This window comes from Saccopteryx leptura, unplaced genomic scaffold (genome assembly GCF_036850995.1).
Source record: "Saccopteryx leptura isolate mSacLep1 unplaced genomic scaffold, mSacLep1_pri_phased_curated manual_scaffold_20, whole genome shotgun sequence".
NCBI classification, from domain to species: domain Eukaryota; kingdom Metazoa; phylum Chordata; class Mammalia; order Chiroptera; family Emballonuridae; genus Saccopteryx; species Saccopteryx leptura.
The window spans coordinates 1,292,252-1,319,055 of NW_027095702.1; the positions used below are offsets into that span (position 1 = coordinate 1,292,252).

General features: G+C 36.4%; 1 protein-coding gene across 1 annotated transcript in view; it reads left to right on the forward strand.

The window, feature by feature from the left end:
* Positions 1-225: 225 nt before the first annotated feature.
* Positions 226-26,804, forward strand: part of LOC136386903 (dmX-like protein 1) — a 34,409-nt gene continuing 7,830 nt past the window's right edge. The window contains 10 exon segments of the mRNA XM_066358023.1: positions 226-246; positions 811-832; positions 835-888; positions 6,253-6,385; positions 10,023-10,033; positions 10,036-10,085; positions 12,050-12,056; positions 12,059-12,227; positions 16,357-16,546; positions 17,732-17,900. Coding sequence (XP_066214120.1) covers positions 226-246; positions 811-832; positions 835-888; positions 6,253-6,385; positions 10,023-10,033; positions 10,036-10,085; positions 12,050-12,056; positions 12,059-12,227; positions 16,357-16,546; positions 17,732-17,900 — 826 coding nt within the window.

The following is a 26,804-nucleotide window of genomic DNA, read 5'->3' on the forward strand; positions in this document are numbered from 1 at the left end:
AGGGAGAGAGAGAAAATAAAACCCACTTGTTGCTCCACTTATTTATGCATTCATTGGTTGCTCCTTGCATGTGCCCTGATTGAGGATCAAACCCATACCAGTGGTGTGTCAGAACAATGCTCCAACCAATGAAGCTATTCGGCCGGGGAGGAAATTTGAATTTTTAATAAACATTAAGGTTATTCTTGTACTAAAGTATGAGAACCACTACATTAAGAAAGTGATATGGGCCTCAATCTATTAGAGGTCAGTGAAATCAACCTAGTAGGCCACAACCTGAATATAAAGGAGAATTAAATAGAGTAGAAATGTTAAGAGTGCATCACTTATAATAAGGGTAGATTACTTCTGATTGGATTTGTATATTATATATATACTGGTTCACAATACAACATATATTTCTTACTGGCTTTCAGATAAAAAAGTTGAAAACTATTCCTTTAAGGAATGAAAAGACTTAAATTATACATTATAATGGAAGTATTCCATCTCTTCTGAGTTTTCACACATAAGTCTGAGGTCAATAAGAATATTGCCTCAGGTGGAGTATACTATTATTAGTTGTTTAAATATACTAACAATAGACTTTTGGACCTCCAGGGGTGGATAGTCTCTCAATAATCTCCTCTACCACATATTCTTATTTTTCTTGACAGAATTAAATGTTTTGTTCTTCTTAAACATGACTGCATGGTCACTTATACCTAAAAAAATGCATGTATTATTAATTATAATGAATATATACATTTGTTTGATAAAAGGTGTCAATAATAATTGGATAAATAACCTTTTATTTTATTTTAATTTTAGGAAGTATACAGTCAGTGGCAGAAAATGGTCAGTTTTTTTTGGAATCAATAGCACACAATATCACTTGGCATCGCGACGGTAAGAACAGAAGCAGAATTAACTGAAATGAAATATCACTTTCCTAGCTATTGCTTTTTTTACTGTTATGTTTTACAGTTCTGCTTTGTGTGAGATTGTGGGGAACAAAAAAGTAATAAAATTGTACTTTTTTCGAACTTATGGTAAAATGAAGATACACTGCAATAGTTTCCAACTATAGGAGGAATACCTATTGTTTTGAGAAGGTGGCATTAATTTCTTCTGGACAAAGTTTGATTGAAGAGGAGGCTTTTAACCTCAGAGAGATAGATTTAACAGTGAAGGTGGGGATAGTGAGAAGGGAAAAAGAGGAATTGTAGGAAGAGTTAGTGTGTATTATGTACCAGTTATCTATTTCTGTATTTAAAAACCTTCCAAAGCCATTTTCACCAATTTACCACGATGAGCAGAGCCACAAAGAAAGTGTAAGATAGATTATAATAGATTTTAGTAATTCATTAAGACAAGTGAATCTGGTGATGAGATAAGATTGCATCATATTGTAGAAAGCCTTAAAGTCATGGTAAGGGCTTTGAATTTAATTCTTTCTAGTTGTGTAATAATATCATTGGTTTTTGAAAGTGGCTAGTGACAAGTGTTCTACAAGAGTTTTCTGTGAGCAGTGAATTAGAAGAATTAGAGACAAGAGGAACGGGAGGGTAAATATGTTATTTATAGTTACAGTTACCTTTGGAAAGTATGTCTTTACAGTAGTCTGAATGAGAAATAACTTATTTTAGTAACTTTAACATAGTAGGTATTAACATTAAATGAATAATGAAAGGAAGGAGTGCACAAATATGAAATGCATTTAGCAATAAAATTGACATTACTTGACAACTGGATTTCACATGAATTTGAAGATATCTATGACCACCAGAAGAAGGAGAGTAAATATGCAACAGTTAGAGTAGAACACAGGTTTTGTTTGCATGTGTGGAATTTGAAGTGCTTTCATATCATATAGCAATGTCCAGTAGAGAGTTAGAAACTGGAGTCTACAACAGTGATTTTCAATCTTTTTCATCTCTCGGCACACATAAACTAGTTACTAATATCCAGTGGCACACCAAAATATATTTTTTTGCCAATCAGACAAAAAAAAAAGATATAATTTTGATTCATTCACACCAGACCACTCCTGTGGTATTGCCTATTGTCATGTTTTTATTTGACAATTTAAAAGGAAAAGGTCAGTACCCCTAACTAGTCAGGTATTACATGGTTTACAATTTCTTGTGGCATACCATTTGAAAATAGCTAATCTAGAATATGAGAAAGAAGTTATCTTTGGAACATAACCAGGTCATCAGTTTAGGTAGAAAAAAATAGTTTAAATTTTAATACGGTAGATGAAATATCTGAGGAAAGTTAAGTTATAACACAAATTTTAGAACCTTTGAAAATTTATTATTATTATTATTATTATTATTATTAAAGTGTGAGGATGGGAAATAAACTCCCCTATGCACCCTGATTAGGATACATCTGGTGATCCCCATCGGGGGCCAACACTCTGCCCATCTGAGGCTGATGTTTTGCCCATCTGGGGCCGATGCTTGCAACTCAACTATTTTTAGCTCCTGAGGTGGAGGCTTCATGAAGCCATTCTCAGAGCCTGGGGCCAACATGCTTATATCAGTTGAGCCACGGCTGTGGGAGGGGAAGAGAGAGAGAGGGAGAGAAAAGGTGAAGGGGAAAAGGAAGGGAGAGAAGCAGATGATCGCCTCTCCTGTCTGCCCTGACTGGGAATGGAATCTGGGACTTCCATATACCAGGTCAATGTTCTACCTCTGAGCCAACCGGCCAGGGCCAGAAATTTTATAAGAGAAGACTATCACCTGGCTGGTGGTGGCAAAGTGGATAGAGGGATACTGAGGTTTCAAGTTTGAAACCATGAAGTCTCCGGCTTGAGCATGGGCTCATCTGGCTTGAGTGAGGGCTCTCCAGCTTGAGTGTGGTTTCTCTGGCTTGAGTGTGGGATTACCAACATGATCCCATGGTCGCTGGTTTGAGCCCAAAGGTTGCTTGCTGGAAGCTCAAGGTCACTGGCTCGAGCCCAAAGTTGCTGGCTTAAACAAAGAGGGTCAAGGCACATATGAGAAGCAGTCAGTGAATAGCGAAAGTGATGCAACTATGAGTTGATGCTTCTCATCTCTCTCCCTTCTTCTTTCTCTGTCTCTCTCCCCCCACCCCACTGGGCAAAAAAAGAGATTATCTTTGAGATTTTTATTTAAAAATCATACATTGTGTTAAAATGTTTCTTCTCATGAGATTTTAAGATTTATGTATAATAGCTGGTAACCTGCATGTATATTTTATACATACAAAGAAAAGAGGTCAGAGCTGGGTTCGAATTCAACATTTAGTACAAGATTTTGGCATAGCGTGATTGTAGGTCCTAGTTTATGCCTGTTATTCTCATTTAATTATTAAATGTGTTACCTTCTACTCTCACAAGTGTTCTATTTGGATGATAATTTACAGTTGCTAAGTTATGGCACTATAGTCTGTTGTAATTCTTTGTTTACACGGTTCGTTTTATTTTATTTTATTAGACAAGGAATGAAATTTATTTGTTTCAGTATTTTAGTTATTTTTAGGGACCCAGGATATATTAAGCTCTCAATAAATGTCACATTTTTGACTACAGTTTTGTGGTCATAAACAGATTACTTAATAGATCAAGAATGGTTAATTCATAAATTAAGATAATATGTAGTTCACAAAATAGTTTTTCAGTTATCAAATAAGGCATTACATAGGGAAGTATTTGGTAATTGATAAAATCTTATAGAAATATTGTTAGCAAGTAAACTGGTTACTTGAAGTATCATATTAACTGCAATAAAAACCCTTAATATTTGAATTGAGTAATAATTTTTGTACCCTTGGTCTGTTGGTACTAAGGTTTTAGAGGATAGCATGAATGTTAAATTCCTCTAAAATCGGCATTACAGAGTAGTATTAAAAGGTAATTACTTCTTTTTAATATATGTACTAGTGACTTGACAATAGCTCATGACCATTTGCTTTTTGAACTATGATTGAGTTAAAATTCACATAAAAGTTTATTATTTTTCTTTTTAATATACAGAAGTTTAAAATTTAGAATTTGTTGAGGAATACATTATAGCTGAAATAAATATTTGGGAGCTATTAGTAAACTTTGTAGTTATTTATAAATATGATTTTAAATATCTTACCTGAAATATTTGTATTTTGGTTTTGGCACATATTTATGTGCTAGGTACTTGGATATAAAGAAATTTTTTTTCAAATGATGATACTAATCTGACTATAATCCTTTTTGCGTTGTCTCAGAAACCACTATTGTATTTTGCTGAAATCATAACTTTCTGTTCTAGGTTTTTATGTTTTTTCTTCCTTTTATAATATCCACACCTCTGCCCTTTGTGTTCAAATCAATATATTTTATAGCATACCTTACCTACTTTTGTTTCATTCTATACCAGGTATTAATTATTTTGTATTCTGTAGTAAATTCTTAATCTTTCATGGAATGATTTTATTTTCTGTTTATGTTAAAGAAAACTTGTAAAAACTGAACTCAGAAATACACAGAACAGATTGGTAGTTTTCAGAGATAGGAAGTAGATAGTGGCCAAACTACGTTAGGGTGGTCAAAAGGCATTAATGTCCAGTTATAAAAGAAATAAGTCCTGGGGATATAATATACAGCACAGTGACTATAATTAATAACACTGTATGTTTATTTGCAAGTTACTAGGAGATTAGATCTCAAAAGTTGTTATAAGGAAAAAAGTCGTAACCATGTGTAGTGATGGATGTAAGCTAGATTTATTGTGATCATTTCACAATATATATAACTATTTAATCATTATGTTACATACCTGAAACTAATATAATGTTATTGCCAACTAACTATATCTCAAAAAGAAAACTTGTGTCTGTTGGTAAGCTAAACAGTGGAATAGTAATCATATTTAAATGGAAAGTCTCATTAATACTTTCTGTGCTATTTTTATCTGCCTGTGAGACTTTTCCCCTAGTTGTTACTGTTTATTGAGCTTCTGCTAAGTGTCAAGCCTGTGCTAAATACATTATACATATTATAGGCTATCCTTACCACAACTCTACAGATTTTTAATTTTATAGATGAGAAAATTGAAACTCAAAAGCTGCCCAACTAGATCCAGTTCACATGCTAATTCAGTGATTTATTTGAGAATTAGACACAAGGGTTTTTGACCTAACATCTATGTTTTGCCAGAGCCCCACTTTCCTTCTGAAATAAAATGTATTTCCAGAGAGACACCAATGTATAGGCCGTAATTGCCAAGATAAATGCTTTATTTAATATCAGCATTTTGGCCAAAATTGCATCTCTTTCTTTATCTTTTTTGTTTGTTTGTTTGTTTGGATGATAGCACAGCATTCTACTCAGTTACCTAAGTCATAAAGCTGAAATATGTCCTTGAAACCTATTGTCTATTCCTGTTTTTTAGTTGGTGTTAAGCTTTGAAAATTCTGCTTTTTAAATGGTTTTCAAATCATGCTTAGTACTTTAATGTTTGATTTAGATTCTCATGATTTTCTATCAGTATTATTACAATTAACCACGTTTCTCTGTCTTATGTTTTCTCTAATCTTGTCTATCACTAGAGTTCCTTTCTAAAATGGATCTTTACCCTTCTTTGTGTACTGGAATCTTTGAAAGTATGGTGAAAATTATGGACTGTCTCTCTAGAAAAATGCACATACTGTACATGTAACTTTTGCATATCTTATTGAAGGGAGGTTCACAGGCCTTGTTAAGTATCTCTGTTGATACCCCTCACCCCAGTTGAGACCCCTTGTTCTAAAATACAGATCTACTTATGTAAACTCCCTCCCCCCACTTAAAAACCTTTAATTCTATGTACCTACAACAAACTCCAAACTCCTTATGAGCATCAGAAATGTTTCATAATCTGTCTTCAGACTTTTTTCCCAACCTTATTTATTTTACTAGTCAAGCCATTCTTGGGAATATATTTGAATTTGCATGTCTTCATGCCTCTGTGCATAGTATTTCTTTACATAAGGTAAACTCATTATGAAAACAACAGTGTTACATTCGTCATGGCATCCTTTGTGCCTGGCAGTGTCTGGTACAGAGAAGATGTTCATTAAATATTTGTTGAATGAGAGATTATAAAATCTTGTTTTTCCCCAAGTTGTTTCAACAAAATTAAAATACAACTTTACTCCCCCTTCCCCCTAATCATGTTATTTGACTTTTTAGAAGTTGTTTTTATCTTTATAGTATTATATGAAACTGTTGAGTACGTAACTCACTAAATATTTAAATAATAAGTGCTGAATAACATATATTTTTAGGCAATCCTCTTTTAACTGGTTCTAGCTGTTTGCAACTCTGGTCTAATTCCAACTTGGAGAAGCCGACTGAAGATGGAAATCTGGATAAAGCAGATCTTCACTGTGGAGATTGGAGATGCATTTGGCATTGCAAGTAAGCAATTAATCAGGGGATTAAACCAACAAGCCTGTTCCATGTGGTTTTATTATAAATGCATTTTAGTTTTGTAAAACCACACTGACGGAAAAAGTATTATTTTTTATTCTGTGATATGACTTTTCCTATATACAGAGGATTTACCATTGCCTGTGTTCTACAGATTTATTTGTTTTTACTTGTTGAATAAAACAATTACAAAGAAACGAAAGAAATGTGTAAGGCGCCTGACCTGTGGTGGCACAGTGGATAAAGCATCGACCTGGAATGCTGAGGTCGCTGGTTCAAAACCCTGGGCTTGCCTGGTCAAGGCACATATGGGAGTTGATGCTTCTTGCTCCTCCCTTCTCTCTCTCTCTCTCCCCTCTCTCTCTCTCTCTCTCCTGTCTAAAATGAATAAATAAAGTCTTTAAAAAAGAAAGAAATGTGTAAGGCCTATATGAAGATTATTAAATAGAACTTGCTAATTTATACAAAAGGAGAGAGACAGTTATGCTTTTGAAAAAATTTTTTCTATTGTGAAGAGGTATATTTTTCCCTAAGTAATCTGTATATTAAACATAATTTTAGTCAAAATCCCATTGTAATTTCTCTTTTAACCAAAGTTCTAAACAATTTTTAATTGATATGAGTAGACAGATTGAGCAAAGGAAAAAAAGCAACTCAGACCCAGAGCAGTGTGATGATTACAAGAGCGAAGGCAGGAGAGGTAGAGAGGGTGAGGGGAGATCAGTGGTGATGGAAGGAGACGTGACGTGGGGTGATGAGTACACAACAGAATATAGATCATGTATTATAGAATTGTACACCTGTATAATTTTATTAACCACTGTCACCCTCATTCAATTAAAAAGAATTTAAAATATTTATAGATAAAAAAATAAATATGAGGAGAGGAAAAAAATGAACAGACAGTTTGAGGTTCAGGGTTAGACCCAGTTATATACATGGAGATTTGATATATAAGGTGATATTTTACATCAGTGGGAAAATTGGCTAGCTCTATGGATGTGAAAATGAAGTTAGAGTCTGTGTTATATCTGGCACCAAAATAAATTTCAAAGGAAGGACAAATTGAATTTCTATACAATGAAACAAATATTAGAAATATAGGTGAATATCCAGTATTGATAGCAACTAGCCATATATCACTGTTGAATACTTGAAATGCGGCTAACCCAAAATTGAGATGTGCTATAAGTATGAAATACACACTGGATTTCAAAAACTTAGCACAAAGCGTGTAAAATATTCTATTATTTATTGACTACATGTTGAAATGATAATATTTTTGACATCTATTTTAGCTTAAATAATTAATTTCTCACCTGTTTCTTTTTATATTAAAATGTGGCTACTAGAAGGTTTACATATATGGCTAACTTTTGTCATTTATGTTCTATTGTAATGGAATAAAAAGTGCTGCTTTAGAGTCAGGGAAAAACTTAGGTATAACACCAAAACTAGAAACTGAAAGGAAAGGAAAGGAAAAACTTGATTATTTTTCTCTATTAATAAAAAGTTCTGTAAATCAAAATGACCATAAAGAAAACAAACAAAAAATTGAGAGGAAATTTTTTTAAACCCAAGTCTTAGAAAAGAAACAGATATCTCAATAGTGAACAACAATGGACAATAAAGAGAAATATATATATTTTTTTCCATTTTTCTGAAGCTGGAAACAGGGAGAGACAGACAGACTCCCGAATGTGCCCAACTGGGATCCACCCGGCTCTGCCCACCGGGCGGCGATGCTCTGCCTCTCCGGGGCATCGCCATGTTGCGACCAGAGCCACTCTAGCGCCTGAGGCAGAGGCCACAGAGCCATCCCCAGCGCCCGGGCCATCTTTGCTCCAATGGAGCCTTGGCTGCGGGAGGGGAAGAGAGAGACAGAGAGGAAGGCATGGCGGAGGGGTGGAGAAGCAAATGGGTGCTTCTCCTGTGTGCCCTGGCCGAGAATCGAACCCGGGTCCTCCGCATGCTAGGCCAACGCTCTACCGCTGAGCCAACCGGCCAGGGCTTTGAAGAGAAATATTTTAAATGGTAATACATATGAATCATAAGCATATTAAGAGTTGATCTCACTTTATATCAAGAAATGAAGCCTGACCAGTGGTACCACAGTAGATAAAGCATTGACCTGGAACACTGAAGTTGCTGGTTCGAAACCCCAAGGTTATTGGCTCTGAGTATGGGTCAATAAAATAATGGAGGTCTACGCGTATTGATACATAAAACTTCATAATATATCTTTTGTGTGTCTGTGTGTGACAGAGAGAGAGAGAGAGAGAGAGAGAGAGATACAGAGAGAGGGACAGATAGGGACAGACAGGCAGGAAGGAGAGATGAGAAGCATCAATTCTTCGTTACGACTCCTTAGTTTCCCTTAGTTGTTCATTGATTGCTTTCTCATATGTGCCTTGATGGGTGGCTACAGCAAAACAAGTGACCCCTTGCTCAAGCCAGCAACCTTGGGCTCAAGCCAGTGATCTTAGGCTTCAAACCAGTGACATTTGGGCGCAAGCCAGTGACCATGGGGTCATGTCTGTGATTCCACACTCAAGCCAGCAACCCTGAGCTAAAGCTGGTGAGCCCATGCTCAAGCCAGTGACCTTGGGGTCTCAAATCTGGGTCCTCTGCATCCCAGTCTGATGCTCTATCCACTGTGGCACCACCTGGTCCGGCCATAATGTATCTTTAAATAAGTAAATGTTGCAAAGCAAACTGTTGATGTGGCCTCAGTTTCTATACCCTCTTCCCCCACACCCTCCTATAGGAAATAGAGAGGAAGAGCAGACAGATGCATCTGAAAATCTTTATATTAAAATATTAAGTGTGGTTTTGCCTGATAATTGGTGTCACGGTATCAGTGAAACTAAAGATGGTTTTATTTTTTTTCTTATTCATCTGTATATATATTTTAAAGTACGTATTTGTTACATTTAAAGTCAGGAAAAATATATTTGTATTTGGAATGAACTGTGACTGAATTAATCTCTGGCCTGCTTTACAAATAATTTTAGGATGCATCTAAGCATGAACTTGGATAAGGAAAGGAAGGCAAAGATAGTGACAGTCTTGAGGAGTAGCCAAAGGGAAAGGCTGTGAACAGAAAGGAGCCAAAACTCCTTGGAGAAGAAGAGCAAGTACTCACCAAGTATATAGGTGAAGCTGGAAGGCTCAGTCCCTGACGGTCACTAACCCACACGTAATCTGTATTTAGTCACATGCTACCATAAAGCAGAATGCTTTTTAAAATATTAGTTTGTCCATGAAAATGTATTTTGAAATACAGATTATTTACGGTTCTGGAAATCAGATATCCAGATTAAAAATATAACCATTCTTTCACATTCTGAGGGAATGAGAGCTATGACTCTTAAATTTTAAGGACTGACAAGTTATTCTTTGCATGATTCTTATACATGAATATTTTTACATAAAAATAATCTTTATATTTAATTTAGTTATATTTTTAAATTTATAATTATGAGCTATACTTAAAAGTAAGTATAAAACTTGTGTTATCAAAAATTTTGTTATTTGAAGAAATTGCTGAATATTGTTTATGGAGTAATATTGCTTTCTCATTGAATTTTTCTTAATAATTATTCCTTATATCTTTAATTTACAGAACTGCTTCCCAAATTTAATGAAATTTTCACCAGATGGGGAATTTTTTGCCACTGCTGGGAAGGTAATTTATGAAAATGCTATTGACAGATTGTGTTTATGGTTTATTTGAAACTTCAAAAAACTTAGAGTTTTATTTTTTTATTTAAGTTGAAAATATTTTGTTTAAAATGTGAAATAGTAAAATTTGGTTCAATATGACTTTATTAAAAGGCAGTATGGTATAATTGAAATAGCATAGACTTAAAGGTAATCCGTCGTTATTAAAACTACCATTTACCAGCTTTTTGATATTGGGTAAATATACTGCTCAAAAATTTAGGGGATAAATATATAGCTTCATATTCATTTTGAAATATCCTGTAACTTTTGTGAGCAGTATAGTTAATTTCTTTGAGCTTTGGCGTTGTCATTTGTAAACTGAGGATAAAAAAACCCTACTTCAGATCATTCATCATAGGGTTAATTTAGACAGTAGAAGTAAATTGATTGGCATGGTGTCTTGCATGTAGAATACTATCAATGAACTATTGCACTATTTATATTATCTTTTTTTTTTCTGAAGCTGGAAACAGGGAGAGACAGTCAGACAGACGCCTGCATGCGCCCGACCGGGATCCACCCGGCACGCCCACCATGGGCGACGCTCTGCCCACCAGGGGGCGATGCTCTGCCCCTCCGGGGCGTCGCTCTGCCAGGACCAGAGCCACTCCAGCGCCTGGGGCAGAGGCCAAGGAGCCATCCCCAGCGCCCGGGCCATCCTTGCTCCAAAGGAGCCTTGGCTGCGGGAGGGGACGAGAGAGACAGAGAGGAAGGAGGGGTTGGGGGTGGAGAAGCCAATGGGCGCTTCTCCTATGTGCCCTGGCTGGGAATTGAACCCGGGTCCCCCGCACGCCAGGCCAACGCTCTACCGCTGAACCAACCGGCCAGGGCCATATTTATATTATCTTTAAACAGACATATATTAAGGATTAAGATATAACAAATTACAGACTTTCCAGAGCAGTGGTTCTCAACCTTTCTAATGCCATGACCCTGCAATACAGTTCCTCATGTTGCGGTGACCCCAAACCAAAAAATAATTTTGGTGACTACGTCATAACTGTAATTTTCCTACAGTTAGATTCAGAATGTATTCTCATTGCTTTAGGCGACCCCTGTGTTTTGGTCGTTCAACCCCTGCTGGGTTCGCGATCCACAGGTTGAGAACCACTGTTCTAGAAGGACATTTGTAATAATTTTCTTTGTCATTACCTATTGATTTTAGAATAATGTATTTCTTTGAAAATATTTTATTTTTAATTATTGGTTCACAGAGCAGTTAATGCACAACTGAAGTTACTGTTCTCATTGCTCAAAGCCTTCTGCAGGTTAAGAATATGAGATACGTACTCTAAATCCTCTGAGGTTTTTTTAGGAGAGAGTGAAGCTGTTATTCTGATCGACTTTAAAGGTGGGAATGCAATTATGGCTTAAGAGTGAAACTTGGTACATTTTAGTCTCTCTTGTTCCCTTATTTCCCAGATTAGGAGGTGCAATTTTTATTTTTCTTAGGTTATTTTATATAGTAGTAGTTTTTAAATGCTTATTATCATCTTCAATATTTTCTTTGTACATCATGTGATAATTCATGAAAACTGCCCTTTTCAGACATTATTAGTCTTTGTAAGTCTGTTAGTGGTAATGCTTTCTTATATGATATTTGGGTAAGTGGAAAAAGAACCCATAACTTATCTTTCAGTCTTTTCTGAATGACTCTATTTTCCATACTGTATGGTAACTAGAATTTTCCTTGAACTAACCCTTGCATAATGTACGCATTCACACATTTTAATTCTCAGAGCACAATAAGGAATGCTAATAGAAAAGTATCATAATCAGAGGTTTTCTTCTCAGTTCCTCCATGCTCAACCCCTTTTCCCATCCCTGTTTCTGTGATTGGAGAGAAAAATCTTACATTTGCTATTTAACTTAATCATTAAATCTGATGTGGATGTTTTTCCATGTTTGTTTGTTTTTTTCTCTTAGGATGACTGTCTTTAAAGGTATGGTACAATGTAGAAAACTGGCGGACAGCTGTTACCTCTCCAGATAAAAGTTCAGAAAAACAATCCCAAGGAGAAATTGACTTTTCTTTTGTATATCTGGCCCATCCTCCAGCTGCAAATGGATTTTCCTGGCGTAAAACCAGCAAATATATGCCTAGGTCAGTGGATTAGTAATTTTTCTCATGTATTAAGAAAACATCATCTTTGGGACTTTGACTACTTTTCTTACTTTGAAAATTCATAGGTATAGGACTTTTACCTATGAAGATTCAAGTAATATTAGATAGTCCCTGACTTGCAAACTTCTGGTCACAGGTCAGCTGTGATTGACATTTAAGAGGAAAGCCATGTGAAAGAATAATTTACTTCTACAGAGTTGTTCATCTTTTTCTTCTCTATGTTATGATTCCAATTCTTGTATCCATTACTTATTCTGCATATTGTTGTTTGCATGGACTTTTTCAAATTTCATTACTTTATCTAGTACCGTCTATGTGTATCTCCTCCGGTTAAAAAAAAGCAAGAACAAAAAACCCCTAGTGTTATTGAGAGGACATAGCAAGAGATTTCAAACACTTATTTAATTATATCCAACATCTTTGAGGAAAAGAGAGTGGGTTATACATTAAGATGCCCTGAACTAGGTATTAGTTTAACCTATACGTGCATAAACAAGCACTTCCTTTCTTCCCTGTAGCACTTACAAGACTTGATATCCCATTGAATTGTTGCCTGTACTTAGTAAGTTATGGAGATTACTTAAGTATAGATAGAAATCCCTTTTTTATTTCACATGGCCATTTTCAACTTGACCATACCGTGGAGCAGTACAGTTTTTCCCGTTATCACTTGCAGTGTCCTAAACTGATCTGTGGTAGTCTGCCTGGACCATTTGTTGGCTTCAGTTTTGTTCTTCTGAGGCAGCAGAATATACCTAGATTTACAATATATATATAATAATATAATATATATATATATATATATATATATATATATATATATATTAAGACTTCTTTAGATCAGTTTAAGGTCCATAGCAAAATGGAGGGGAGGGTATAGAGATTTCCTATATATCCTTTGCTCTCAGGCATGCATAGCTTCCCCTCATGTCAACATTCTCCACATTTCTTAGAATTCATGAACCTTTATAAACAAAGTATTATTATCTAAATTCCATAGTTTACATTACATTTCACTGTTGGTGTTCTGCATTTTACGGACAAATGTATAATAACATGTATCCGTTATTGTTTTACCTAGCTTTTGAGCTATTTTCTGGTGTGACAGTTATTATTCTTACCCCCGCTCCCCATCATAGGAAAGAATATGAGTAGTATACTCTGGAAACAGTAATGCTTCTGTTGTTAGGAGGATGTGTCGGTCTTTGGGCTAAAGAAGAGTGCTGTAGACAACCTATATTGTTAGCAAAAGCCCCTCATCCCTGCTTTACTTTGAGAACTATTGCTTAGTAACTCTAAGATCATTGCCCACACATGTAAAAATGTGTTTAGAATAGACTGAGCTGTGGCATATGTTAACTCTTCTTTTAAAAATTGTAAATCATCCCAGTAAAAATAGCTATCATCATGCACTGTGAGCCTTTTAGAAGTATCTTTTAAAAAATTACATCATTTCGCCTGACCTGTGGTGGCACAGTGGATAAAGCGTTGACCTGGAAATGCTGAGGTCGCCAGTTCGAAACCCTGGGCTTGCCTGGTCAAGGCACATATGGGAGTTGATGCTTCCTGCTCCTCCCCCCTGTCTCTCTCTCCTCTCTCTCTCTCTCTCTCCTCTTTAAAATGAATAAATAAAATTAAAAAAAATTAAAAAAAAAAATTACATCATTTCACAGGCTAATTTCTTCTAATATATCCAATTGTTTTCATTCACTGATGTTTGGGCTACCAGCCTTCTAAAAAAGAGGCTTAAAAATATTGTATCTTTTAGGAGAAGTCAGGTCTGCTCCTAACCTAGTTCACTCAGTGTTGTCAAAAAGGCCCCAAGAGCTCTTAACAACTAAATTTTGCATCATAGGGAGCTGTGATATATAATTATAATTTCTGTTAGTTATGGCATCTTTTAGAGGTCTCCAGAAATTTACTTTTGGATCTATGTCATTTAAGACCAGCTAATCTCCCTGAGCTCTCTCATTTTCATTTTTGTTACTTTCTTATGAGAATGAGAGACATCCCATCAAAGATATGGCATCTTCTCTGGGCAATATGGGAAGTTTGTTTTTCACATAAAATTAAGATACTCAACCAAATGGTAATAGTATGCAAGGGACTGCTGGCTTGAGAGAATAATGGGGAAGTGTTTGTCATAAGCATATACTTCTTTACTAATTAAAAAATTGATAAATGTAGGACAGATTGGGAGATTTGATTATATCCTCTAGAAACCTCCCAAAATTAGTGTAGACACCTAGTTTCAAACTGTGTTATCCTGTTGTTACATCAAAATAGGAGGGGTGATACACCCATAACATGGTTGCCTTCTCTAAGGTTATACCTTTTTATTTATTTTATTTTTTGGCTATACCTGAGGATGATATGCCATTGAAGAAAGCATTAGATATCCTAATGAAGAAGTGAGGAAGGAAGATTTTGCCAGAGAAATGCCTCAAACAGATCAGAGTGTTTCTTACATGCTCTGCCTATATATTACCTGCCAACTGTTTACACTGACTGTCTGTAAGGTTAGCTATCCTGTGAGGTGAGGAAAATCACATGGGGTCACCCATTCAGGGTCAAAGCCCTCTTCTTGCTTCTGAGTTGTGTACCTTTCTTGCTTAATTTGCTACCCTTGCCTAAGTTCTTATGCCTTTTCTGACTGCTGTCTATTTAGCCCTTTAGTCTCCTACATTCTGCTTTTCCTTGGTAAGCCTTTCCATTTTGCCAGTTGGCACTACCGATTGGCACTATGAACCGTGAACTTTCCATATTTCCTTTTGATATATTTTCTTCTGTTTCTGTTTGTTTACTCTTGATCTCATTGCCACTGCCTGTGTGTGAATGTATTATAGAGAAACAGAGAAGGAAGGGGGATAGAAGAAGGGCATAGGGGAGTAGAGGGAAAAAAAAGAGGGAGAAAAAATGAAGGAGGAGGGAGAGGAAGGAGGAGGGGGAAAGAAGAAATAGTTTGAAAAGGAAGGAAGGAGTAGGAAGGGGGGAGAGGTAAAGGGAAAGAAGGCAGAGAGATAGCAAGGAAGGTTAGTCTGGAGAGGAGAACTGAGAATTGAAGGAGAGAAGCCCAGGGAGTGGGTGGCAAGGGAGAACGAAGAGTAGACAGAGAAGGGAAGGAAGAGGGCAGGAAGGAGACAGATGAGAGAATAGAGGAGGAAAGCTGAAGGGAAGAGCAACCAAGACAAAACATGCTGTCCTCCTTTTCTTCCCCTTTGCTATGGTTCTTTTATGATCAGGTAGACATACTTAACAAAGCGACTGCTACAGAATATTTTTATTTCTTTTTATTTAGTTTAACCCGTGAGTTACTTGATAGAAGTCTTCTACTGATTGTTTTTAAACAAATATGTTTGAAAGAGTGTCTATTACAGGATATTGGGACTCTTTTTTTTCTAAAGTTTCAGAGTGTCCCAATAGGAGGTAGTTTTTGTTGATGGGGTTTCAACCTTATATTTTGATGCTTCCATAAGCATCAAATGCTTATTAATATATGTGCAGTTAGTTTTGCTTTTATTTTGTGGGGTGGCAAGACAGTAAATTCACTGACAATCAGGAATGATTCAGGGAGGAGGTGGCTGTACGTCTTTCATCATTAATTTTCTGTTCTTACACTTGACTGCTTTCCGCATGTATGTTAGGCAAGGAGAGAATAAGTGTACTAGTTAATGTAGCCTGTTAATCACCAATGTGCATGTGCCTGTACAGGAAGTAAAAATGAATCATTATGAAGTATTTCAAATAACCATTCACTGAATAGATCAGAAAATTTAAAAATTTTAATAGATATAATTGGGTGTTTTTCTTTTTAAGAGGGATTATGGCACGATTTCAGTCTTTATTCCTTAGCAATAAGGAAAATCTTAGATTATTGAAAAAAGAACTACCAAATTCCAGGCAGAAAAGAAATAGGTTAGCAAGCATTTGTTGCGATGAAATCAAATACCCACTCAGTTATAATTTTGACTAAAAATATTGCATACATGTGCATTGATATTTTCTTCATTGGTACTTTAGCTGTGTGTGTGCATTATAACAGAAACATTGTAGAATGTGATACTGTGTGAATTTATATTTTTGCCTCTAAAATATTTTTATTCCTTAGGGCTTCTGTATGTAATGTACTGTTGACTTGCTGCAAAGATAATGTGTGTCGTCTTTAGGTAGAGACATTTTTACCAAATGATTGTTTACTACATGGAGGTGACATCAACCATTGGACCGAACCAATTAATTTAACAAATAACTTGGAGAGAAACTCTTCCAGTAAAGAACGAGTTCAAAATACTTTAGATGTGAGTGTTCTCGCTAGATCTTATTTCTTACAAATTTTAAAACATTTTGTACATGGAATTGCCTTTTTTGTAATATCGGTCATAATATTCAAAGTCATATGGATAGGTATAAAAAAATATGTCTTAGGAAAATCTCAGAAAATTTTCAGTTTTATTTTGTTTAAAATATGTCCTTAAGGATTTTGTCTACAGTAAACAACCATTATAATTATGAAGTTAATCTTAGTTTAATTGAGTATAAGAAAAGGATGCGTATACTTATCTTAGCTAAAATAACAAAGTCTGAGGAAGCAAAGGTGTGACTTCAAAATTATTTATTTTCTTTAGAATTTGGGTGTTTTTTCCTGTCTTAATTACAGGAATGACTAGAGTAGTTTTGTCAGATTCTATTCTACGATTATCTTTAGAACCTCTCAAAACTGGAAGTATTTATTTTACTAAGTAATGTAGAAAGTAAAAGTCAATTTTTGATGTTTGTACTAATTGAACATAGAGTAGTAATGCAGATTCTTTTCATTCTTAATACTAAAAACAGGAAGTGATCTAAAAATGATTTATCTTTGAATGCTATGATTATGGAACAACTTTATGAATTATAATGGTGTTCTAATGACTCAGAATATTATTAAATATATAATACATGGAGACTCAACAGTTAGGAATCTGTCTACTTTTAGACCTTGAATTCTGTATAAACTATTTTATCTGAAGGATGAGAATAACAATATTTGTGAGGTCTGCCTGGACCCTTATGCAGTGGATCAAATGAGATTATCTGAAAATGCTTTGTAAATTATGAAATACCACCCTAATTTATTATGGTAATATTATCCAGTGCTTTGTGGTCATAGGGAGTAAGGCATGGATACAAAGAAAACAGTATACATAGAGACGTCATTGTCCACAGACACATTATTGTAAAACCAAAACTTTAAGTTCAGAAAATTAATTATCAGGAAATAACACCAAATAAAATTGTAATGTATTGTACGATATTTCAGAGTTGGTCAGTTTAAGTTCTAAGCTTGTTTAGGTTTCAAATTTGCTATACAAAACTACTGAAAGCTATTTGTACATATAAACTCATCTGAAATAGAATATCTGTAATGTCTAACAATACTGTATAGCTTATGCATATGTCCTTATGACAGTATAGGTATTAGTTTTACTTTGTTATTCACACAGGTCAATCTGAGACATTTTCGTAGAGGTCGGAGGAGGTCTCTGGCCTTTGTAGCACACACCGGATACCTGCTGTATCAGCAGGACCCACATCACGTCCACAGGATCGCTCCGCTGCATGCTAATGCACTTTGCCACTTTCATATCGCAGCCAGCATCAACCCTGCCATGGGTAATGAGCACTGTTCAAAAAAGGTTTTTGGAATTGAGTAGATTGATTTGATAATAAGTCATTTTTTTAGTTTTAAATAGGTAAAAAAATTGGAGTTGACTTTCTTTGTTAATTTTTCATTATAGCCAACTCACTAGCTACACAAAATGAGACTTTTGTTTATTTCTTTGTTCCTTAAGGCTATATATGGTTTGTGATTTAAGATCTTGATAAGCCATTGAGATACTTTATTAATGTATTCACAAATTGAGATTAGAGTTAATACTTATCAGAGATTAGGATTTTATAATTATTGTGTAGTTGTTAAAACCAATGTGGTAGAGCCCTGGCTGGTTGGCTCAGCGGTAGAGCATTGGCCCAGCGTGTAGAAGTCCCCGGTTCCATTCCTAGTCAGGGCACACAGGAGAAGCGCCCATCTGCTTCTTCACCCTTCCCCCTCTCCTTTCTTTCTATTTCTCTCTTTCCCTCCCACAGCCAAGGCTTCATGGGAGCAAACTTGGCCCGGGTGCTGAGGACGGCTCCATAGCCTCTGCCTCAGGTGCTAGAATGGCACCAGCCGCAATGGAGCAACGCACCAGATGGGCAGAGCGTCGCCCCCTACTGGGCATGCCGGGTGGATCCCGGTCGGGTGCATGCGGTAGTCTCTCTGACAGCCTCCCTACATCTACCTTCAGAAAAATACAAAAAAAAAAAAAAAAGAAAGAAAGAAAAGTAAAAAAACAATGTGGTAGTACTTGATCTTTGGAGCCATTTCAGAAATAGAGCAGAGATATATAAAAGTTATAACTGGAAGAATTAAGAATCTCATTTCTGTAGTCAAATATGTACAATTAGATAGACAGATCTAGAATATCTGGATCTGTCTATAAATTTGATGAAAATAAGTACTCATTTTAGGAAATATTTTCTGTGAGTTTCAAAACCAACTGATCACAGGCCTGACCTGTGGTGGTGAAGTGGATAAAGCTTTGATCTGGAACGCTGAGGTTGCCAGTTCAAAACCCTGCACTTGTCTGGTCAAGGCACATATGGGAGTTGATGATTCCTATTCCTCCACCCTTTCTCTCTCTCTCTCTCTCTGTGTCTGTCTCTTTCATTCTCACTCTCCTCTCTAAAATGAAGGTATAAACAAACAAATAAATAAATAAATAAATAAGCCCCAACTGATCACAGCTGAGACATTTAAAGTAAAACCATAGAATATTACTGGGAAAAAATTAAAACAGTAATTGCCTATCATTAATGCCATCTGGGGAGTGACGTCACGGAAAGGCACCGTGAGCAGCGCGTCCGACAGATCTCCCCAAAATCACAACAAATTTATCAACTAGAAACAGGAAAATTTATCCTCGGAGCATTCCGGAGTTCCACACAAACTGAAAGCGAAAGGACTGTTATCACTTGAATCTGACAGACGAGGGTGTGGAGGAAGCTACCGCAGGGACGTTCATTCAAGCCGCGAGGGAGTGCGCCTGTGGTGGTGGTGAGTCAGCCCACACTCGGGAGCCGCGAGCAGCAGCCGCGAGCAGCCGCCGCGAACAGCCGCCGCGAGCAGCCACGAGCAGCCGCAGGCGCACGCCCGGTTTGGTTGCAGAGTGAGCACCGCCCACACTCCAGAGCGGCGAGCAGCCGCTGGCGCGCGCCCGGTCTGGTTGCAGACCGAGCACCGATAACGTTCCCAGCGGCCCGCGCACTGCGAGTGAGAGTCGCCAGCCACCGGTGCCCGGAGCACCCCATTCGCGCGTGTACCCTGGGCATTCCACCCGCCCAGAGCGCACTGCTGGCCCGCACACCCAGGGTGCCCCATCATCCTGCGCCCAGTGCTCCCCAGCCGCCACCAGCGGGGGGAGCGGGAGAGGCCTCAGGGCGGTATTCCATACTTGGGAGATTCTCTCCGTGGTCGGGGCACCTCACCCAGCCATTCAAGCTAACAATCAAGCGTTGGGGGAGGGGTGCGCGCAGGCAGCCTGAAATACCTTCGGGAGCACAGCTGCGACCCAATTACTGAAATTAACTTAACCCGTGAAATCTGCGCACCCTTGGTTCTAATTGATAAGATCTCTCTCAGTTCAGCGACCCAAGACAAGAGGCGTGATATTTTTTAGTGCCTCTCGCTAAAGGGGCGGGGGCAACTTCTGATTGATAGAGCCTCCATATTCAGGGATAAACGCTAACAAGAAGGACTTGGCAGATAATAAGATCTACACTAGTCGCAAGCAGAGACTAGTGCCTCTTCTTCCCAGCCAAAACAGGCTACAAAGTGTGGAAAGCCTGGGTTGAGAGGTCCAACTGTTGCTAGGCGCTGAACAGTCACGTTGACAACAATTGACTCCCACCCCCGCCTGATTACACTGGAGGCCCTGACTGCCAGAGCCTTTCCCAAAGCCTTGCCACATCATAATAAAGATGACACAAACCAATGACAAAGAAAAAATTCTCAAGGCAGCCAGGGAAAAGAAGAGTACAACATATAAAGGAAGGCCTATTAGATTATCATCAGATTTCTCAGCAGAAACTCTACAAGCTAGAAGAGAGTGGACCCCAATATTTAAAGCCCTGAAAGAGAGGTACTTTCAGCCAAGAATACTATACCCATCAAAGCTATCATTCAAGTACGAAGGAGATCTAAAAACATTCACAAATACAGAAAAGATGAGAGAATTTATCAACAGAAAGCCCCCACTCCAGGAAATACTAAAGGGGGTTTTCCAACCAGATTCAAAGAACAAAATAAAACAACACCACAAGTAACAGCTCCACCAAGAACACAATAAAACCAAACTTAAACTGTGACAACAAAGGAAAAAAAGGGGGGAGAGAATAAGATTAAGAGTAGCAAAGGACGATGAAGTGCAGAAATACTTATAAGATAGGGCACTACAATGAATATGGTAGGTACCCTTTTCATTACTTAATGGTAACCACCCTAGAAAAAAACACCACAAAAACACTTGACTTAAAAAAGGTAGCAACAGAGGAAAGAAGTATGGAACACAAACAAACAAAAACAAATGATAGAAAAACAAAAGAGAAGAATCAAACTAGATACAAAACTAACAGAAAGCAATTTATAAAATGGCAGTAGGGAACCCACAAGTGTCAATAATTACACTAAATGTAAATGGATTAAACTTACCAATAAAAAGACACAGAGTAGCAGAATGGATTAAAAAAGAAAATCTAACTATATGCTGCCTACAAGAAACACATCTAAGCAACAAGGATAAAAACAAATTCAAAGTGAAAGGCTGGAAAACAATACTCCAAGCAAACAACACCCAAAAAAAAAGCAGGTGTTGCAATACTCATATCTGATAATGCTGACTACAAGACCGAAAAAGTACTCAGAGACAAAAATGGTCATTTCATAATGATTAAGGGGACACTGAATCAAGAAGACATAACAATCCTTAATATATATGCACCAAACCAAGGAGCACCAAAATATATAAGACAGCTACTTATTTACCTTAAAACAAAAACTAACAAAAATACAATCATATTTGGAGACCTCAATACTCCGCTGACGGCTCTAGATCGGTCATCCAAACAGAGAATCAATAAAGATATAGTGGCCTTAAACGAAATACTAGAACACCTGGATATGATAGACATCTACAGGACATTTCATCCCAAAGCGACAGAGTATACATTTTTCTCTAGTGTACATGGAACATTCTCAAGAATTGACCATATGTTGGGCCACAAAGACAATATCAGCAAATTTAGAAAAATTGAAATTGTACCAAGCATATTTTCTGATCATAAAGCCTTGAAACTAGAATTCAACTGCAAAAAAGAGGGGGAAAAACCCACAAAAATGTGGAAACTAAACAACATACTTCTAAAAAATGAATGGGTCAAAGAAGAAATAAGCGCAGAGATCAAAAGATATATACAGACAAGTGAAAATGAAAATACGACATATCAGAATCTCTGGGATGCAGCAAAAGCAGTAATAAGAGGAAAGTTCATATCACTTCAGACCTATATGAACAAACAAGAGAGAGCCGAAGTAAACCACTTCACACCTTAAGGAACTAGAAACAGAAGAACAAAGACAACCCAAAACCAGCCGAAGAAAGGAGATAATAAATATCAGAGCAGAAATAAATGAAATAGAGAACAGAAAAACTATAGAAAAAATCAATAAAACAAGGAGCTGGTTCTTTGAAAAGATCAACAAAATTGACAAACCTTTGGCAAGACTCACCAAGGAAAAAAGGCACAGGACTCAAATAAATAAAATCCAAAATGAAAGAGGAGAGATCACCACAGACATCAAAGATATACAAAGAATTATTGTAGAATACTATGAAAAATTATATGCCACCAAATACAACAATCTAGAAGAAATGGATAAATTCCTAGAACAATAAAACCTTCCTAGACTGAGTCATGAAGAAGCAGAAAGCCTAAACAGACCAATCAGCAGGGAGGAAATAGAAAAAGCTATTAAAAATCTCCCCAAAAATAACAGTCCAGGCCCTGACGGTTATACTAGTGAATTCTATCAAACATTCAAACAAGACTTGGTTCCTATTCTACTCAAAGTCTTCCAAAAAATTGAAGAAGAAGCAATACTTCCAAACACATTTTATGAGGCCAACATAACCCTCATACCAAAACCTGGCAAGGATGGCACAAAGAAAGAAAACTACAGACCAATATCTCTAATGAATACAGATGCTAAAATTCTAAACAAAATACTGGCAAACCGAATACAACAACATATTAAAAAAAATAATACATCATGATCAAGTGGGATTCATCCCAGAATCTCAAGGATGGTTCAACATACACAAAACGGTTAACGTAATACACCATATCAACAAAACAAAGAACAAAAACCACATGATCTTATCAATAGATGCAGAAAAGGCTTTTGATAAAATACAACACAATTTTATGTTTAAGACTCTCAACAAAATGGGTATAGAAGGAAAATATCTCAACATGATAAAGGCCATATATGATAAACCATCAGCCAACATCATTTTAAACGGCATAAAACTGAGGACTTTCTACCTTAAATCAGGAACAAGACAGGGTTGTCCACTCTCTCCACTCTTATTTAACGTGGTGCTAGAAGTTCTGGCCAGAGCAATCAGACAAGACAAAGAAATAAAAGGCATCCATATCGGAAAAGAAGAAGTAAAGGTATCACTTTTTGCTGATGATATGATCCTATACATCGAAAACCCGAAGGACTCCACAAAAAGATTATTAGAAACAATAAACCAATACAGTAAGGTCGCAGGATACAAAATTAACATACAGAAGTCCATAGCCTTTCTCTATGCCAACAATGAAATATTAGAAAACGAACTCAAAAAAATAATCCCCTTCACGATTGCAACAAAAAAAATAAAATACCTAGGAATAAACATAACAAAGAATGTAAAGGACCTATATAATGAAAATTACAAAGCATTGTTAAGGGAAATCGAAAAAGATACAATGAGATGGAAAAATATTCCTTGTTCTTGGATAGGAAGAATAAATATAATCAAAATGGCCATATTACCCAAAGCAATATACAAATTTAATGCAATTCCCATCAAAATCCCTATGAGATTTTTTAAAGAAATGGAACAAAAAATCATCAGATTTATATGGAACTATAAAAAACCCCGAATAGCCAAAACAATCCTAAGGAAAAAGAATGAAGCTGGGGGCATTACAATACCTGACTTTAAACTATATTATAGGGCCACGATAATCAAAACAGCATGGTATTGGCAGAAAAATAGACACTCAGACCAATGGAACAGAATAGAAAGCCCAGAAATAAAACCACATATATATGGTCAAATAATCTTTGATAAAGGGGCCAACAACACACAATGGAGAAAAGAAAGCCTCTTCAACAAATGGTGTTGGGAAAACTGGAAAGCCACATGCAAAAGAATGAAACTCGACTACAGCCTGTCCCCGTGTACTAAAATTAATTCAAAATGGATCAAAGACCTAAATATAAGACCTGAAACAATAAAGTACATAGAAGAAGACATAGGTAGTAAAATCATGGACCTGGGTTTTAAAGAACATTATGGCAAGAGAAGTGAAGGCAAAGATAAATGAATGGGACTACATCAGAATAAAAGTTTTTGCTCAGCAAGAGAAACTGATATCAAAATAAACAGACAGCCAACTAAATGGGAAATGATATTTTCAAACAACAGCTCAGATAAGGGCCTAATTTCCAAAATTTACAAAGAACTCATAAAACTCAAGAACAAACAAACAAACAATCCAATAAAAAAATGGGAAGAGGACATGAATAGACACTTCTCCCAGGTGAGATACAAATGGCCAACAGATATATGAAAAGATGCTCAGCTTCATTAGTTATTAGGGAAATGCAAATCAAAACTACAATGAGATACCACCTCACCCCTGTTAGATTAGCTATTATCAACAAGACGGGTAATAGCAAATGTTGGAGAGGCTGTGGAGAAAAAGGAACCCTCATTCACTGTTGGTGGGACTGTAAAGTAGTACAACCATTATGGAGGAAAGTATGGTGGTTCTTCAAAAAACTGAAAATAGAACTACCTTATGACCCAGCAATCCCTTTACTGGGTATATACCCCAAAACCTCAGAAACATTGATACGTGAAGACACATGTAGCCCCATGTTCATTGCAGCACTGTTCACAGTGGCCAAGACATGGAAACAACCAAAAAGCCCTTCAATAGAAGACTGGATAAAGAAGATATGGCACATATACACTATGGAATACTACTCAGCCATAAGAAATGATGACATCAGATCATTTACAGCAAAATGGTGGGATCTTGGTAACATTATACGGAGTGAAATAAGTAAATCAGAAAAAAACAAGAACTACATGATTCCATACATTGGTGGAACATAAAAATGAGACTAAGAGACATGGACAAGAGTGTGGTGGTAACCAGGGGTGGGGGGAGGGAGGACAGGGGGAGAGTTAGGGGGAGGGGGAGGGGCACAGAGAACTAGATAGAGGGTGGCGAAGGACAATCTGACTTTGGGCGAGGGGTATGCAACATAATTTAATGACAAAATAACCTAGACATGTTTTCTTTGAATATATGTACCCTGATTTATTAATGTCATCCCATTACCATTAATAAAAATTTATTAAAAAAAAATGCCATTTGTATAGAAAATGAATAGTAAAAGCCTTTTTCATCTTTCTTTCACCCTACTTCTCCCCAGAAGATAAGCATTAATCTGAACTTTTTATGTATTTGGGATATTCTTAAGCATAAATTTAACATCACCTATTTTTCTATAGCACACTGGATTTGCTATATTGCATTCTTCAAAGACACAGTGATAAATATGATCCATTAGTTATTTGAATAAAAGTGACAAGTGCTTTGATAAATTAAAGTGTAGAGATACTTGTGGTAGGAATAAAGAGTATTTGATGATTCTCTTTTATTTGGTTGACAACAGTCCCAGCTCTAAAAGAATTTACAAGCCAAGAAACTGTAAAGGGGAGTGCTATTATTTTTGTTAAAAAGGTATACAGGCTTGTAAAAAATTATTACCTTTATCAAAATATATACATTGACAATACGGTGTATATAAGATGTGTTGCACCTGAAACCTATATAGTTTTGTTAACCAGTGTCACTGCAATAATTTCAATGTAAAACTAAGTTAAAAATAAATACCAGTGGAAAAAATGTATCTATACACACACACACACACACACACACACACACTCTGACAAAGTTTATAATACCCAGAGGTAACTTTAAGATTTGTGGAATAATTTTGAGTCTCTCTGAGTAAAAGACAATATTTTTTGATTATAGAAAGCTTGAATTCTCACTTGGAAAAGGCTAAGGGCCTTACTTCCAGTGGAGCATCTCTTTGACTTCTTTCAATAAGGAAAGGTCTAAAATGTTTCTTAGATTGTAGGTCCCTAAGGAAAATCCCTACATACAGAGCAAATCAAAGCAAAATATTATTAGCAGGTAGACAGACAAAATTTTTTTCTGAAATTATAGATATTTTGTAATGACCTTTCTGGATGCTCTATTTCTTATTTATAACCCCTCTCTCAGGTGTGGCCTTATTTATTTGCCAAATAGAAACAGGAGAGGAGCTCGTAAGAGCCTATTCTCTTAGTTCTGTTTTTGATATCCTTTCCATGAACGTTTCTCATAAAAAAATGACATAAATCAAATTCTTTAAATGAGGTCAGGACAAGGAAATGTGTTTTTTGTTTTGTTTTATTTTGAAAACCAGAATGCTTCTGCTAAAAGACAGCATTAGTCCCTCCTTGTATATCTTAACAACTAAGTCTGTCATCTACCAGAGGCATTCCTGATTTTTGGGGGGTTGATTATAAATCAAAAATCAGAAAACTGTACCGATTAGGATTCTTGCAGGCCACTGTCTTAATCCCTGCATTAGTGTTTATCACCTAGAAACAATGGAATGGGCAGTTAAGTCCCTCACTGCTTTTATTGAATGTTTAGTCTGTGCCAGTATAGGGACTGAAGATAGTGACAGGAAGTGGAGAAAGAAGGGTGATAAAAACATGTGATCCTTGCTCTCATGAAGCATAGAATTAGAATATATTCTCTGAATCTATTTCAGTCTTTACTCTTCAGCAGATACCAGCATGAGCTACACTTAGATGTCATTTAATATGATAGACAAATTTTTTTCTTCACCTCTATTAATTAGGGATTGTCATAACTTACTTTGAATTTGTACTTCAAAATGTTTAATTTAGTAATTATATCAAAAGTAATACCAGGGGACAATATTTTTATAGCTGATTTGGTTCTTCTTGAATGCCTTTCTTGAATATAAGAAGGGAATATCAAATTTTCACTTTCCAACATCGATCTTGATGTTAATAAATGAGCAGTGTCTTAGAGTTGTATTGACGGGCG